We start from the raw sequence: 15,957 nt of genomic DNA, 5'->3' as shown, positions 1-15,957 counted from the left end.
AATCTGAAACGTTGTCTCAGGTGTAGTAGATGCAGGTGTAGTAGATGATCTCATAGTGACAAGCAGTCAGGGAGAAGAGGGAATTATTAAACAGTTTTCTCTGGTCTCAGGTTTGGGAGATATTATTGTGACTCCCAGTATGTCAGATGCTTTTAATTTAAATGTATTCTTTGAATTCTCTTTCTTAAAATGATTGCAGTTCTTGTATGTTCTCCTGTCTCAGCATTGTAAAAAATGTTTTTTTTAATTTTTGGCATCCCATAATGTACGTTTTACTCTAAAATTCGTTTTATAAATTAGTTTTTTATTGTCTTCCCACTGGAAATAGCATTATGTACAAATTTTGTTATGACGAGCCGAATGCCAACATATGCAGACAAAACATATTTTTGGCTCTTGCACATGTCTAATATCTACAAGTCCTGGAATAATAAAATGACAATGCAATAGTACTTATTCTTTTAAGTGAGCAGTAGATTTTTTTCTGACAAATTTTAAAATGTCATTTAATTTTGCAGGCCCCCTTAACTTTTGCACATGCTCAGTAGTAGCTGGTGCCTCAGAAAGTGTGAATATAAAAAGATTGGGCACTTTTTGATAAAATAAGTAAATTTGTATGTGTTTTAAAACTGCATGCTTTATCTTATCATTTAAGTTTAATTATGATTTTAGTATCCCTTTAATAATATTTTTCAGTATCCCTGCATTAAAATGGCATTTTCATGTTGAAATGTAGTATCAAACATAAAAAATGTGGCATAACTATTGTTTTCATTCACATTTTTATCTTGTGTGTCATAAAACTAAACTAAAGTTTTTGTAGTCAAAAACAAAAATCATAATTTTAATGTAAACTTTGTATTTACAGATGAAACAACTGGAAAAACCTGTCTGATGAAAGTTTTACTACAGCCGAATCAAAAAACTTCTGATACTGCTGAAAAGCTTCTAAGGTTTGCCGAAGAGACAGGGGATTTGGCTGATCTGCTTAATGCACAATACACTGATGATACCTACCATGGTGAGTAAATGAAATGATTGATTTGGATGCCTCAAAATAATAAAAACAAAATTTATGCTTACCTGATAAATGTATTTCTCTCTGGATATGGTGAGTCCACGGAATCATCATTTACTGTTGGGAATACCACTCCTGGCAAGCAGGAGGAGGCAAAGAGCACCCCAGCAAAGCTGTTAAATGTCACTTCCGGGGCGGAGCCAGCTATCAACGGAGCAAGTCGCATATCTTAGGAGCTCCTGCCATACACTATAATTATAAAGTTTATACCATCTATACTAGTCATTTATAACTCTATCTTAGAGATCCATATTGCAAGCTATCTTGTGGTTATTATTGGAAGGACTTTGCAACGCTAAACATCTTGTTTTCTCTCAACTCCTGCTCTCTACCTTCTGAGGAGATACCGGGCATATGAAACATGGCCGCGCTCCTTCTAATTCAGCTAAAGGACCTACTGGACAGGCACAATGAAGCTCTTTTGGAGGTAGTAGCTGAGGCTTTCAGACCTCTCACTGTTCATACTACTGCTCTGGCTGCTCTAACTACTTGTGAAAATATGAGTGCGGCAGACACGTTTGGCCCGAGGCAGGCGCCATCTTTAACCCTAACACCAGGACATTTCTTATTGCACTATAGTAAGAAGGAGATTGCTGGCAGAGAACTAGGTTCCGCTTCCATATTACAGGAGCCACAACTAGATGCGCTCTACAAAGATGGAGAAGAGGTAGCGCTGACAGACACCCTTCGTCGCATTACAGGATGGCTTTGGGCGGGAGACTCACGCATGGCTGCCACTTCCCAGCTACCCCGCCAACTTCTCCATACGGCATGTGACTCAGGCCGCCCTATTGATCCATGGCTTAACCTTTCTTACATGGAACCAACTACGTGGAAAGACTTACCTAGAGGTAATCAGCACCATAGTAATTGCGGGGTAGTTTTGGCTCAGAGGCTAGCGATGCAGGGAAATTCATCACATTTTTCCAGGGCCGGTATCGGCTAAATCATATTCTCCCAGTTGGACTCCTACAGCGGTAAAATACCCTGAGACAGACATGTCTGCATTTTACCGGAACGTTCTACAATTGTGCTTGCTCTGGGACTCGGCACATAACAGCTACCGGGGTAACAGAGGATCGGATGAGAGATCTTGTGATTGACACTCTGGACATTTTGTTATATTCACATGATTACCTTAAATCTGCACCTACATTGATACGGTTACGCTTGAGATCGGTTCACCTATTTAAAATCTGCCATGTTTTTCCTGTTCTCCCTGAGTATTGGGTTTGGTGACACATGTTCTGCATAGTTTTCTCTGACCAAATATTTATGCACTGCCTTCTTATATCATGATTTGTCGCATAGAATCAGTATCTGTTGGGATTAATTTTATTTTACATGCTGGTTCTTAATTTTCAGTACTACTATATATGTTTTTAACATGTGCTGGATGTGTGCTAGACACTGTATGTCTAAATGATTTTTCTTCTGTTAAGTGTGATCAGTCCACGGGTCATCATTACTTGTGGGATATTATCTGCTCCCCTACAGGAAGTGCAAGAGGATTCACCCAGCAGAGTTGCTATATAGCTCCTCCCCTCTACGTCACCTCCAGTCATTCTCTTGCACCCAGCAACTAGATAGGTCGTGTGAGAGGACTATGGTGATTATACTTAGTTTTATATCTTCAATCAAAAGTTTGATATTTTAAAATAACACCGGAGTGTGTTATTACCTCTCTGGCAGAGTTTGAGGAAGAATCTACCAGAGTTTTGCTATGATTTTAGCCGGAGTAGTTAAGATCATATTGCTGTTCTCGGCCATCTGAGGAGTGAGGTAAACTTCAGATCAGGGGACAGCGGGCAGATGAATCTGCATAGAGGTATGTAGCAGTTTTTATTTTCTGACAATGGAATTGATGAGAAAATCCTGCCATACCGATATAATGTCATGTATGTATACTTTACACTTCAGTATTCTGGGAGAATGGTACTTCACTAGAATTACACTGTAAGAAAGACATAAGCTGTTTAATAACTAGAGATTATGTTTAATGTTTTTGCTGGAATGTAAAATCGTTTTCATTTACTGAGGTACTGAGTGAATAAATGTTTGGGCACTATTTTTCCACTTGGCAGTTGCTTAAATCTGTTTTTTCTGTCAGTTTCTGTTCTCCCTCACTGCTGTGTGTGTGGGGGAGGGGCGCTTTTACTATGCATCAAATATTTCAGTCAGCATAATTTCTCTCAGCAGAGCTGTGAGAATTATAGTTTGACTGAGATAAAAACGTTTGTTCTGTAATTTGTTTCCTGCTTTCAGAAATTGTTATCTTTGCTAATGAGATTAAACCTTTGCTAAAGTTGTGTTGTTTAATTGCTGAGGGGAACAATCCTTTGCTAAAACTGTATATTCTGACAAAGATTGATGCTATAACTTAATTATTTTAACTGTTATAATTTTTTTCTGTGCTTCTTAAAGGCACAGTTCGTTTTCATATTATTTGTAAATTACTTTGAAAAGTATTTTCAAGTTGCTGTTTATTTGCTAGTGTGTTAAACATGTCTGATTCAGAGGAATATCTCTGTGCTATATGTGTTAATGCCAAAGTGGAGCCCAATAGAAATGTATGTACTAAATGTATTGATGCTACTTTAAAAAACAGTCAATCTGTACAAATTGAACATATTTCACCAAACAACGAGGGGAGAGTTATGCCGACTAACTCGCCTCACGTGTCAGTACCTGCATCTCCCGCTCAGGAGGTGCGTGATATTGTAGCGCCGAGTACATCTGGGCGGCCATTACAAATCACATTACAAATCACATTACAAGATATGGCTACTGTTATGACTGAAGTTTTGGCTAAACTAACAGAACTAAGAGGTAAACGTGATCACTCTGGGGTGAGAACAGAGTGCGCTGATAATGCAAGGGCCATGTCTGATACTGCGTCACAGTTTGCAGAACGTGAAGACGGAGAGCTTCATTCTGTGGGTGACGGTTCTGATCCAAATAAACTGGACTCAGACATTTCAAATTTTAAATTTAAGCTTGAGAACCTCCGTGTGTTACTAGGGGAGGTATTAGCGGCTCTGAATGATTGTAACACAGTTGCAATCCCAGAGAAAATGTGTAGGTTGGATAAATATTTTGCGGTACCGACGAGTACTGACGTTTTTCCTATACCTAAGAGACTTACTGACATTGTTACTAAGGAGTGGGATAGACCCGGTGTGCCTTTCTCACCCCCTCCTATATTCAGAAAGATGTTTCCAATAGACGCCGCCACACGGGACTTATGGCAAATGGTCCCTAAGGTGGAGGGAGCAGTTTCTACTTTAGCTAAGCGTACCACTATCCCAGTGGAGGATAGCTGTGCTTTTTCAGATCCAATGGATAAAAAATTAGAGGGTTACCTTAAGAAAATGTTTGTTCAACAAGGGTTTATATTGCAACCTCTTGCATGTATTGCGCCTGTCACGGCTGCAGCAGCATTTTGGTTTGAGTCTCTGGAAGAGACACTTCAATCATCCACACTAGATGACATCACACACAAACTTAAATTCCTTAAGTTAGCTAATTCATTTATTTCAGATGCCGTAGTACATTTAACTAAACTTGCGGCTAGAAATTCAGGATTCGCCATTCAGGCACGCAGAGCTCTGTGGCTGAAATCCTGGTCAGCTGATGTTACGTCTAAATCTAAATTGCTTAATATTCCTTTCAAAGGGCAGACCTTATTCGGGCCCGGCTTGAAAGAGATTATTGCTGACATTACAGGAGGTAAAGGTCATGCCCTGCCTCAGGACAAGGCCAAAGCCAAGGCTAGACAGTCCAATTTTCGTTCCTTTCGTAATTTCAAAGCAGGAGCAGCATCAACTTCCTCTGCACCAAAACAGGAAGGAGCTGTTGCTCGCTACAGACAAGGCTGGAAACCTAACCAGTCCTGGAACAGGGGCAAACAGGCCAGAAAACCTGCTGCTGCCCCTAAGACAGCATGAATTGAGGGCCCCCGATCCGGGACCGGATCTAGTGGGGGGCAGACTTTCCCTCTTTGCCCAGGCTTGGGCAAGAGATGTTCAGGATCCCTGGGCGTTAGAGATCATATCTCAGGGATACCTTCTGGACTTCAAATCCTCTCCCCCAAGAGGGAGATTTCATCTGTCAAGGTTGTCAACAAACCTAACAAAGAAGGAAGCGTTTCTACGCTGCGTACAAGATCTTTTATTAATGGGAGTGATCCATCCAGTTCCGCGGTTGGAACTAGGACAAGGGTTTTACTCAAATCTGTTTGTAGTTCCCAAAAAAGAGGGAACCTTCAGGCCAATCTTGGATTTAAAGATCCTAAACAAATTCCTAAGAGTTCCATCGTTCAAGATGGAAACTATTCGAACATTTTTGCCCATGATCCAAGAGGGTCAGTACATGACCACAGTGGATTTAAAGGATGCTTACCTTCACATACCGATTCACAAAAGCCATTACCGGTATCTAAGGTTTGCCTTTTTAGACAGGCATTACCAGTTTGTAGCTCTTCCATTCGGACTGGCTACGGCTCCAAGAATCTTCACAAAGGTTCTGGGCACTCTTCTGGCGGTACTAAGACCGCGAGGAATTTCAGTAGCTCCGTACTTAGACGACATACTGATACAAGCTTCAAGCCTTCAAACTGCCAAATCTCATACAGAGATAGTACTGGCATTTCTAAGGTCGCATGGATGGAAAGTGAACGAAAAGAAAAGTTCTCTCTTTCCACTCACAAGAGTTCCCTTCCTGGGGACTCTGATAGATTCTGTAGAAATGAAGATTTACCTGACAGAGGACAGGTTAACAAAACTTCAAAGTGCATGCCGTGTCCTTCATTCTATTCAACACCCGTCAGTAGCTCAATGCATGGAGGTAATCGGACTAATGGTAGCAGCAATGGACATAGTTCCTTTTGCACGCCTACATCTCAGACCACTGCAACTGTGCATGCTAAGTCAGTGGAATGGGGATTACTCAGATTTGTCCCCCACTCTAAATCTGAATCAAGAGACCAGAAATTCTCTTCTATGGTGGCTTTATCGGCCACATCTGGCCAGGGGAATGCCATTCAGCAGGCCAGACTGGTCAATTGTAACAACAGACGCCAGCCTACTAGGTTGGGGCGCTGTCTGGAATTCTCTGAAGGCTCAGGGACTATGGAATCAGTAGGAGAGTCTTCTTCCAATAAACATTCTGGAATTGAGAGCAGTCCTCAATGCTCTTCTGGCTTGACCCCAGTTAACAACTCGGGGGTTCATCAGGTTCCAGTCGGACAACATCACGACTGTAGCTTATATCAACCATCAGGGAGGGACAAGAAGCTCCCTAGCAATGATGGAAGTATCGAAGATAATTCGCTGGGCAGAGTCTCACTCTTGCCACCTGTCTGCAATCCACATCCCGGGAGTGGAGAACTGGGAGGCGGATTTCTTAAGTCGTCAGACTTTTCATCCGGGGGAGTGGGAACTTCATCCAGAGGTCTTTGCCCAAATACTTCGACGTTGGGGCAAACCAGAGATAGATCTCATGGCGTCTCGACAGAACGCCAAGCTTCCGCGCTACGGGTCCAGATCCAGGGATCCGGGAGCGGTCCTGATAGATGCCTTGACAGCACCATGGACCTTCAGGATGGCTTATGTGTTTCCACCTTTCCCGATGCTTCCTCGATTGATTGCCAGAATCAAACAGGAGAAAGCATCAGTGATTCTAATAGCGCCTGCATGGCCACGCAGGACTTGGTATGCAGATCTGGTGGACATGTCATTCTGTCCACCTTGGTCGTTACCTCTGAAACAGGACCTTCTGATTCAGGGTCCTTTCAAACATCAAAATCTAACTTCTCTGAAGCTGACTGCTTGGAAATTGAACGCTTGATCTTATCAAAGCGTGGTTTTTCTGAGTCAGTTATTGATACCTTAATACAGGCTAGGAAGCCTGTTACCAGAAAGATTTACCATAAAATATGGCGTAAATACCTATATTGGTGCGAATCCAAAGGTTACTCTTGGAGTAAGGTTAGGATTCCTAGGATATTGTCTTTTCTACAAGAAGGTTTAGAAAAGGGGTTATCCGCTAGTTCCTTAAAGGGACAGATCTCAGCTCTGTCCATTCTGTTACACAAGCGTTTGTCAAGAAGTTCCAGACGTTCAGGCTTTTTGTCAGGCTTTGGCCAGGATTAAACCTGTGTTTAAAGCTGTGGCTCCACCATGGAGTTTAAACCTTGTTCTTAACGTTTTATAGGGTGTTCCGTTTGAACCCCTTCATTCCATTGTTATAAAGTTGTTATCTTGGAAAGTTCTATTTTTAATGGCTATTTCCTCGGCTCGAAGAGTCTCTGAGTTATCAGCCTTACATTGTGATTCTCCTTATTTGATTTTTCACTCGGATAAGGTAGTTCTGCGTACTAAACCTGGGTTCTTACCTAAGTTAGTCACTAACAGGAATATCAATCAGGAGATTGTTGTTCCATCCTTGTGCCCAAATCCTTCTTCGAGGAAGGAACGTCTTTTGCACAATCTGGATGTAGTTCGTGCCCTTAAATTTTATTTACAGGCAACTAAAGATTTTCGACAAACGTCTTCCCTGTTTGTCGTTTACTCTGGTCAGAGGAGAGGTCAAAAAGCTTCTGCTACCTCTCTCTCTTTTTGGCTTCGTAGCATAATTCGTTTAGCTTATGAGACTGCTGGACAGCAGCCTCCTGAAAGAATTACAGCTCATTCCACTAGAGCTGTGGCTTCCACTTGGGCCTTTAAGAATGAGGCCTCTGTTGAACAGATTTGCAAGGCTGCAACTTGGTCTTCGCTTCATACTTTTTCCAAATTTTACAAATTTGACACTTTTGCTTCCTCGGAGGCTATTTTTGGGAGAAAGGTTCTTCAGGCAGTGGTTCCTTCTGTATAAAGAGCCTGCCTATCCCTCCCGTCATCCGTGTACTTTTGCTTTGGTATTGGTATCCCACAAGTAATGATGACCCGTGGACTGATCACACTTAACAGAAGAAAACATAATTTATGCTTACCTGATAAATTCCTTTCTTCTGTAGTGTGATCAGTCCACGGCCCGCCCTGTTTTTTAAGGCAGGTAAATATTTTTTAAATTATACTCCAGTCACCACTACACCCTTGGCTTCTCCTTTCTCGTTGGTCCTTGGTCGAATGACTGGAGGTGACGTAGAGGGGAGGAGCTATATAGCAACTCTGCTGGGTGAATCCTCTTGCACTTCCTGTAGGGGAGCAGATAATATCCCACAAGTAATGATGACCCGTGGACTGATCACACTACAGAAGAAAGGAATTTATCAGGTAAGCATAAATTATGTTTTTCAACAAGGTGCTGCCTCCTATGCAATTTAGGGTTTATACAGTAAATCATCACTATATTGGATATTAATACTCCCCAGACAAACAATTGTTACTGCACCTATGAATACTAGGGAATCTTATCTGTATCAGATGCCGACAAGTTAATACTACACGACCTGCACACTCACAGTCAGTTTAGTTATACATAGTATGGTAAAGGCTGATGCCTGGCTGCCCTCTTTAGCATGATTATCCGCTGACTACATTTAGACCCTTTAGTGATAAGAATTTGTACATGATGGACATGTGCCCATGGTCTTCCCAAGTGCCCGTGCGGTCAGCGGCCGAGACAGCACGACACATTTTACTATGAGTTTACATAACATGTTTGCTGTGTATGTTATAGAGTAACTGGGATAAGATTAGTCTACCCTCTACTGTGTTATTGCATTGTGTGTCCCCTAGTTGTTTATGTGTTATGTGATGTCTAACAATGTTTATCAGTATTATATGGGTCAGCAGTGTTCTTTCTCACATTGTCCAATTACCCATTCCATGCTGCACCGCATGTCCCTGCCTGTTATATATTTTTATTATTTTTCCTATTGGCTAACACTGATAGATAGCGAGCATTCATAAGATGATATCTTGAGTAGATGCTATCCTGTGTGACTCTATATCTACCACAGTGCGTTCTATTGCAAAAGCACACATTATTCTTTTACCTTATCCCCAAAAGCCTTTATCTTGTAACACAGTTATTGTAGGGGAGCCTTGTGGAGTCTGTGTACCGTTTTCTATCCACTATCTAATTAGGTCAGCAGGACTGTTCATTTATACTAGTCAGCTGAGTATGCTTATGTTTTATCTAGGTAATATTGAACAATAAGCCACTGTCAGGGGAAACTAGTAGACCCTTTAGCTCACCTCTCTTAGCTCAGACTGTCTTTTAGCTTAGGTCTTTTAACTCAGGTCTCCTTTCTAGCATAATAGGCATTAAACATATTATACAAATAGCTCAGGGAGGTTTAGTGAATAACTATTTGAGTTATACACCTATACATAGAATTGCTTTACCTGCTGTTTGGACATAGGGCCCGTGCCTGGGCAGCAGGATATAAATATTCCAAGGTTGGGGAAACACCATACCCCCTATCTACACTATAATGCCTAATTATTAGATATGCCTCAAATTGTGGTGTTGCATCTATCTCCCTCTAACCAGGTAGACATTTTAGCCTGACTATGGAAGACTTAATTGCTATAGGCTTTTATGTTTAGCTATATTATTAAGTGATGAACATTTTATAACTTATTTTGCAATCACTAGCTGTTACGGTACCAACAGTGTACCAAGGGTTAATACCAGATGAACAATGTCCTGCATAGGGAATCAGCAATTCACAACCCAGCCAGTTTCAGGTTTAAAACAGAATGTCATTTATTAAAGGCTAGATGCCTAGTATTTATACAGGTTTTGACCCCAGATGGGGGGGTTGAAAGACTTTTGTACATTTAGATAAAAAGGGGAAGACGCCCTTTTATGAAACAGTAGAATTACATTACTTAAATACTTTACTTAGGCAGATAACAACTTAAACACATTTGGCTTGTCTTATCACCTAGCGTCTGCTCTCTGAGGGTGATTAAACAATGGCCTGTTTATTACTTAAATGTAATTATAGCACACAATAGCTGAGGCCAGCAACTCTGTCTTTAGAAATTAGTTTCTTAGCTAAACACAATTAACTCCTTCAGTCCTGACAGAAGGGTCTGTCACATATCTCCCCCCTTGTGGAACACTCCGGCAGACCCGGCTTGACCCTTTGGCGGGTCAACCTGGGGATGACCGGACTAGGAGGTGGTAGGCATGTCAGTTTGCCAGGACAATCCATCTGTATTCCCGTTATGAGAGAGAATTCCTGTCCATACAAAGAAGGGTTCAACTTCCTCAGTGCCCAGACTAGGGCTAAACAGTCCTTCAAAATCCCATCAGCTTCTTTACGAGTTTTCTGTACCTGCTCTTTATAGGTATCCACAATCCCTTCATACTGACATAGGGTGCCCTTGAGTTGCTGCACCTCTCTGAGGGTAGTTCGTGGCCAGAGGCCGTGTGGTATAGCGGTGCGCCGGGGGTTGGTAACTGGCAGCTGCTGGGGTGACTGGGGGTCTGTACTCCACTCTAGCAGGGGGCTTAGTGGTAGAAGTGTCCAGTTTGCGGGCATCCATATACTCATCTGCCAAGCGAGCCGCTTCATGCAGGGTGGAGGGTTTACGGTCCCGAACCCACTCTCGAACTCCTGCGGGTAACTTGTCGAAGCAATGTTCCAACAGGAATAGCTGCAGCACCTCTTCCCCAGACACGGCTTGGCACCCCGCTATCCAGTGAGCTGCTGTGCGGTGCACCTTACATGCCCACTCAAGGTAGGAATCTCCAGTTAATTTAACAGTGTCTCTGAACCGCCTCCGGTATGCCTCCGGTGTAACCGCATACCTGGAGAGCAGAGCCTCTTTTACAGTATTATAATCCCCGACTTCCTCATCTGGAATGGCCCGAAAAGCCTCACTGGCCCGGCCGGATAATTTTCCGGATAATATCATGACCCAGTCCTCTGCGGGTACCTTGTGTAGTGCACATTGCCTCTCAAAATCCGCAAGGTACCCATCAATCTCTCCTTCTGTTTCCAGGAAGTTTTTAAAAGCTGCAAAATTTACTTTTCTCTTTTCCACTGGGTTTGCTGCAGCGCCGCTTTGGCGAAGTAGGTTGGCCTCCACAGCTGCTATGACCCGGTCGATAATTTCCGCAGATGGGTTGGGGCCATAATGTGCCAGTCTTATTTTAACCGCCCGATCAAAGCTTGCTTCTGCGGGGGTTCTGTCTGCTATGCTGGGCCCATTGGTTCCTTCTGTCCCTGGTACTCTTTCCATCTTAGTCAGTATTGTAATAATCCCCCTCTTCCTGAGGTTACTGGCTTGTGTAGTTGCTCTTCTGGGCGATAAGGTTCATCCCGTCGCTTGCCACCAATGTTACGGTACCAACAGTGTACCAAGGGTTAATACCAGATGAACAATGTCCTGCATAGGGAATCAGCAATTCACAACCCAGCCAGTTTCAGGTTTAAAACAGAATGTCATTTATTAAAGGCTAGATGCCTAGTATTTATACAGGTTTTGACCCCAGATGGGGGGGTTGAAAGACTCTTGTACATTTAGATAAAAAGGGGAAGACGCCCTTTTATGAAACAGTAGAATTACATTACTTAAATACTTTACTTAGGCAGATAACAACTTAAACACATTTGGCTTGTCTTATCACCTAGCGTCTGCTCTCTGAGGGTGATTAAACAATGGCCTGTTTATTACTTAAATGTAATTATAGCACACAATAGCTGAGGCCAGCAACTCTGTCTTTAGAAATTAGTTTCTTAGCTAAACACAATTAACTCCTTCAGTCCTGACAGAAGGGTCTGTCACACTAGCCTACATCAAGAAGTAGATTACTTCACATTGCATTTAATAATTAGTCGGCATATAGTATTCTCTTGGTTCACCTTACTTAGCTGGTTTCTCAGATGAACAGACTCAACTGTGTCTTCTATTCACTGTGTTAGTCATCTTTATATTCAGCATTCATTACCCCAGTTCCTTGAAGAATCACCCACTCATTAATCCACTTACCCACTAAACGTTCTCTCCCCCCACTCATTTATCCACTCATTCATTTATCCCTTTCCTCATCCATTTATTCACTCATTCCCCCATCATTCATTTGAATATTCATTTGAACATTTATGCAATGCAACCATACTCCACTCCTCCGTGATATCATCATCCATTTTACCACCTCCCCCCCCCCTTATTGTATAGTATTCTGGTTCTTTGGATTAGACCAGATACTTAACTCGAGGTTCCCTCGTGAATAACCGCAATTAATAATATTATATAATAACGATGTTCTTTATCTTCAACACTGTCTTTTTCTCAGATACAATTTGATAAGTGCGTATGCACCATGTTCTACTGTTTATTAATCATTAATGAGATGTTACAATACCTAAAAGTAAAAAATGTATGAGGTTTGCCTAGTCTTGGGACTCTACGCATGACATACTATTGTTTACTATTATCCTGATATTAGAGACTACTGCATATTATACTGTTATCGACTTGATATTGATAGCTACTGAGCTCTTACAGTATGCTGCTGTTTCTTGTTGTTATATAGCAGTTCACCTGTATTTATATCTGTATGTCGTTCTATCATAAACCTCAATAAAAATTATTCAAAAAAAAAAAAAATGTCACTTCCCTTCCCACAATCCCCCAGTCATTCGACCAAAGGAAAATGGAGAAAAGGGAATAACACAAAATGCAGAGGTGCCTGAGGTTAAAGTTAAAAATAACTGTTTTAAATAAAGGGCAGGCTGTGGACCATTTCCGAAAATAAATACATTTATCAGTTAAGCATAAATTTTGTTTTCTTTCCTAAGATATGGTGAGTCCACGGAATAATCAATTACTGTTGGGAATCAATACCCAAGCCAGAGGACACAGATGATTAGGGAGGGACAAGACAGGGAACCTAAACAGAAGGCAGCACTGCTTGAAGAACCTTTCTCCCAAAAGAAGCCTCAGCCGAGGCAAAAGTATCAAATTTGGAAATTTTGGTATGTAGAGAAGACCAAGTTGCAGCCTTACAAATCTGTTCCACAGAAGCTTCATTTTTAAAAGCCCAAGAAGAAGAAACAGTCCTAGTGGAATGAGCTGTCCAGCAGTCTCATAAGCCAAACGAATAATTCTTCTCAATCAGAAAGAAAGAGAAGTAGCTGTAGCTTTCTGACCTCTACATTTCCCAGATAAACAAACAAACAGGGCAGAAGACTGGCAAAAATCCTTAGTAGCCTGTAGATAAAACTTCAGCGCATGCACAACATCCAGATTGTGTAACAAACGTTCCCTATGAGAAGAAGGATTAGAACATAGAGAAGGAAGAACAATTTCCTGATTAATATTTCTATCCGAAACAACTTTAGGAACAAAATCTAATTTAGTACCAAGAACCACCCTAACTTAGTATGAAGAACCAACTTATCAGCATGAAAGATAAGGAAAATCACACTGCAAAGCAAAGAGTTCAGAGACTCTCAGAGCAAATGAAATAGCAACAAGAAACAAAACTTTTCAAGATAACAACCTAATATCTATGGAATGCATAGACTCAAATGGAGCCTGTTGCAAAACTTTAAAAACTACCTTCAGAGGTAGTCTCCAAGGTGGAAGAGACGACATCTCCACAAGGTCTGCATACCAAATCCAGCGAGGCCACGAAGGAGCTATGAGAATCACCAACGCCCTCTCCTGCTTGATACGAGCAATGACTCGTGGGAGAAGTGTGAATGGAGGAAACAGGTATGCCATCCCAGAATTCCAAGGGACCACCAGCGCATCTATCAGAGCAGCATGGGGATCCCTTGACCTCAAACCATATCTTGAGAGCTTGGCATTCTGCCGAGATGGCATCAAATCCAGCTCTGGCACCCCCCCATTTGAGGGTCAAGCTGGAGAACACTTCCCGGGATGAAAAGTCTGTCTGCTCAGAAAATCCGCTTCACAGTTCTCCACTCCTGGAATGTGGATGGCAGATAGACAGCACTCGTGAGCTTCTGCTCACTGAATAATCCGAGCCATCCCTTCTATATGCCTAAGGAACTCTGAGTCCCTCCCTGGTGGTTGATCTAAACCACTGAGGTTATGTTGTCCGACTGGAACCTGATAAATTGGGCTAAAGCTATTTGAGGCCAAGTCATCAGATCATTGAAAATCGCTCTCAACTCTAAGATGTTTATGGGAAGAGCAGACTCCTCCCGAGTCCAGAGTCCCTGAGCCCTTAACGAGTCCCAGGCTGCTTCCCAACCCAGTAAGCTGGTGTCCGTGGTCACAATCACCCAGGAAGGTCTTCTAAAGCATGTTCCCTGAGAGAGATGCTCCTTAGACAGCCACCATGTGAAAGATTCTCTTGTTGACTGATCCAGATCTATCCTCTGAGACAGATCTACATAATCCCCATTCCATTGACTGAGCATGCATAACTGCAGATCTCTCAGATGGAACCAAGCGAATGGAATGATGTCCATTGGCGCAACCATCAAACCAATTACCTTCATAAATTGAGCCACTGATGGCCGAACCACAGACTGAAGAGAGAGGCAAGAAGAAAGAATCTTGGCTTTTCTGACTTCCGTCAGAAAAATCTTCATCGATAGAGAATCTTTTATAGCCCCTAAGAAAACTACCTTTGTTGCTGGAACAAGGGAACTCTTTCCCAGATTCACTTTCCATCCGTGGGAATGTAGAAAAGACAACAAGATCTCTGTATGAGAGCTTGCTTGTTGTAAAGATGGTGCCTGAACCAGAATGTCATCAAGATAGGGCGCTACAGCAATTCCCTGAGACCGAATTATTGCCAAGAGAACCCCCAGAACCTTAAGTTGCTTCAGTTTTTTACCAGTTGCTACCGATACAGACAGGTAACTGACATCTCTAACAGCCGTGTGGTAGCTGAATCAAGAGGCGGCCATTACAAGGATAACCGGTTCCAGTGTACTAGCCACTGTTAAGTGCTAGCCAGCGGAATAGCACTGGTCACAGTACAGTGCCACATATTCTGGTAAGCACAATTTCATACACCTTACCTCCACCTGCAAAGCAGTATTCACGCTATGAGGCGCCCTCTTTGTGTTTTTATTTACAAACTGAAAGTGTTTGTCCAGAAAGTTAAACCTCAAAATTTGTAATAATCCTTGTGAATGGGAACATGAAGGTACGCATCCTTCAGGTCTATGGTCGTCATGAACTGACCCTCTTGGACCAAGGAAAGAATGGAACGTATAGTTTCCATTTTGGAGGACGGTACTTTGAGAAACTTGTTTAGACACTTCAAGTCTAGAATCGGTCAGAAAGTTCCCTCTTTCTTGGAAACCACGAACAGATTGGAATAAAAACCTATACCTTGTTCCTGAACTGGAACTGGAACTATCACTCCTAGGTCGGAAAGGTCCTGAACACATTTCAAGAACGCCTCTCTTTTTATCTGGTCTGCAGATAATCTTGAGAGGTGGAACCTGCCCCTTGGAGAAAAAGTCTTGAACTCTAACTTGTAACCCTGGGACATCTCGTACCCAAGCTTGAGAGAACTTAGAAAGTCTGCCCCCCACTTGATCTGATCCCGGATTGGGGGCAACCCCTTCATGCTGATTTATATGTTTCTTAGCATGTTTCCCCTTGTTCCAAGACTGATTGGATTTCTAAGAAGGTTTGTACTGTTTCTGCTTGGAAGAGGAAGGCTTACCTCTGAAGTTACGAAAGGAACGAAAATTACTCTGATGACCTTTCTGTCTATTTTACTTATCTTGCGGCAAAAAAGACCCTTTACCACCTGTAATATCGGAAATAATTTCTGCCAGACCAGGACCAAACAAGGTCTTAGGATTGCCAAAAGCTTGGACTTAGATGAAACATCCACTGACCAAGATTTTAACCATAAAGCTCTGCGCGCAAGGACCGCAAAACCAGATATTTTGGCTTCCAACTTAATGACCTTTAACG

At 42.2% G+C, this 15,957-nt stretch overlaps 1 protein-coding gene across 1 annotated transcript in view; it reads left to right on the top strand.

The window, feature by feature from the left end:
• Positions 1-1,439: 1,439 nt before the first annotated feature.
• LOC128661562 (transient receptor potential cation channel subfamily V member 1-like) overlaps positions 1,440-15,957 on the top strand; it is a 60,664-nt gene continuing 46,146 nt past the window's right edge. Inside the window, exon 1 of the mRNA XM_053715805.1 lies at positions 1,440-1,929. Coding sequence (XP_053571780.1) covers positions 1,440-1,929 — 490 coding nt within the window. The remainder of the gene's footprint in view (positions 1,930-15,957) is intronic.

Source organism: Bombina bombina, chromosome 5 (assembly GCF_027579735.1).
Source record: "Bombina bombina isolate aBomBom1 chromosome 5, aBomBom1.pri, whole genome shotgun sequence".
NCBI classification, from domain to species: domain Eukaryota; kingdom Metazoa; phylum Chordata; class Amphibia; order Anura; family Bombinatoridae; genus Bombina; species Bombina bombina.
The sequence above is the reverse complement of the archived record's forward strand: the minus strand, read 5'-3'. Positions and strand labels throughout refer to the sequence as shown.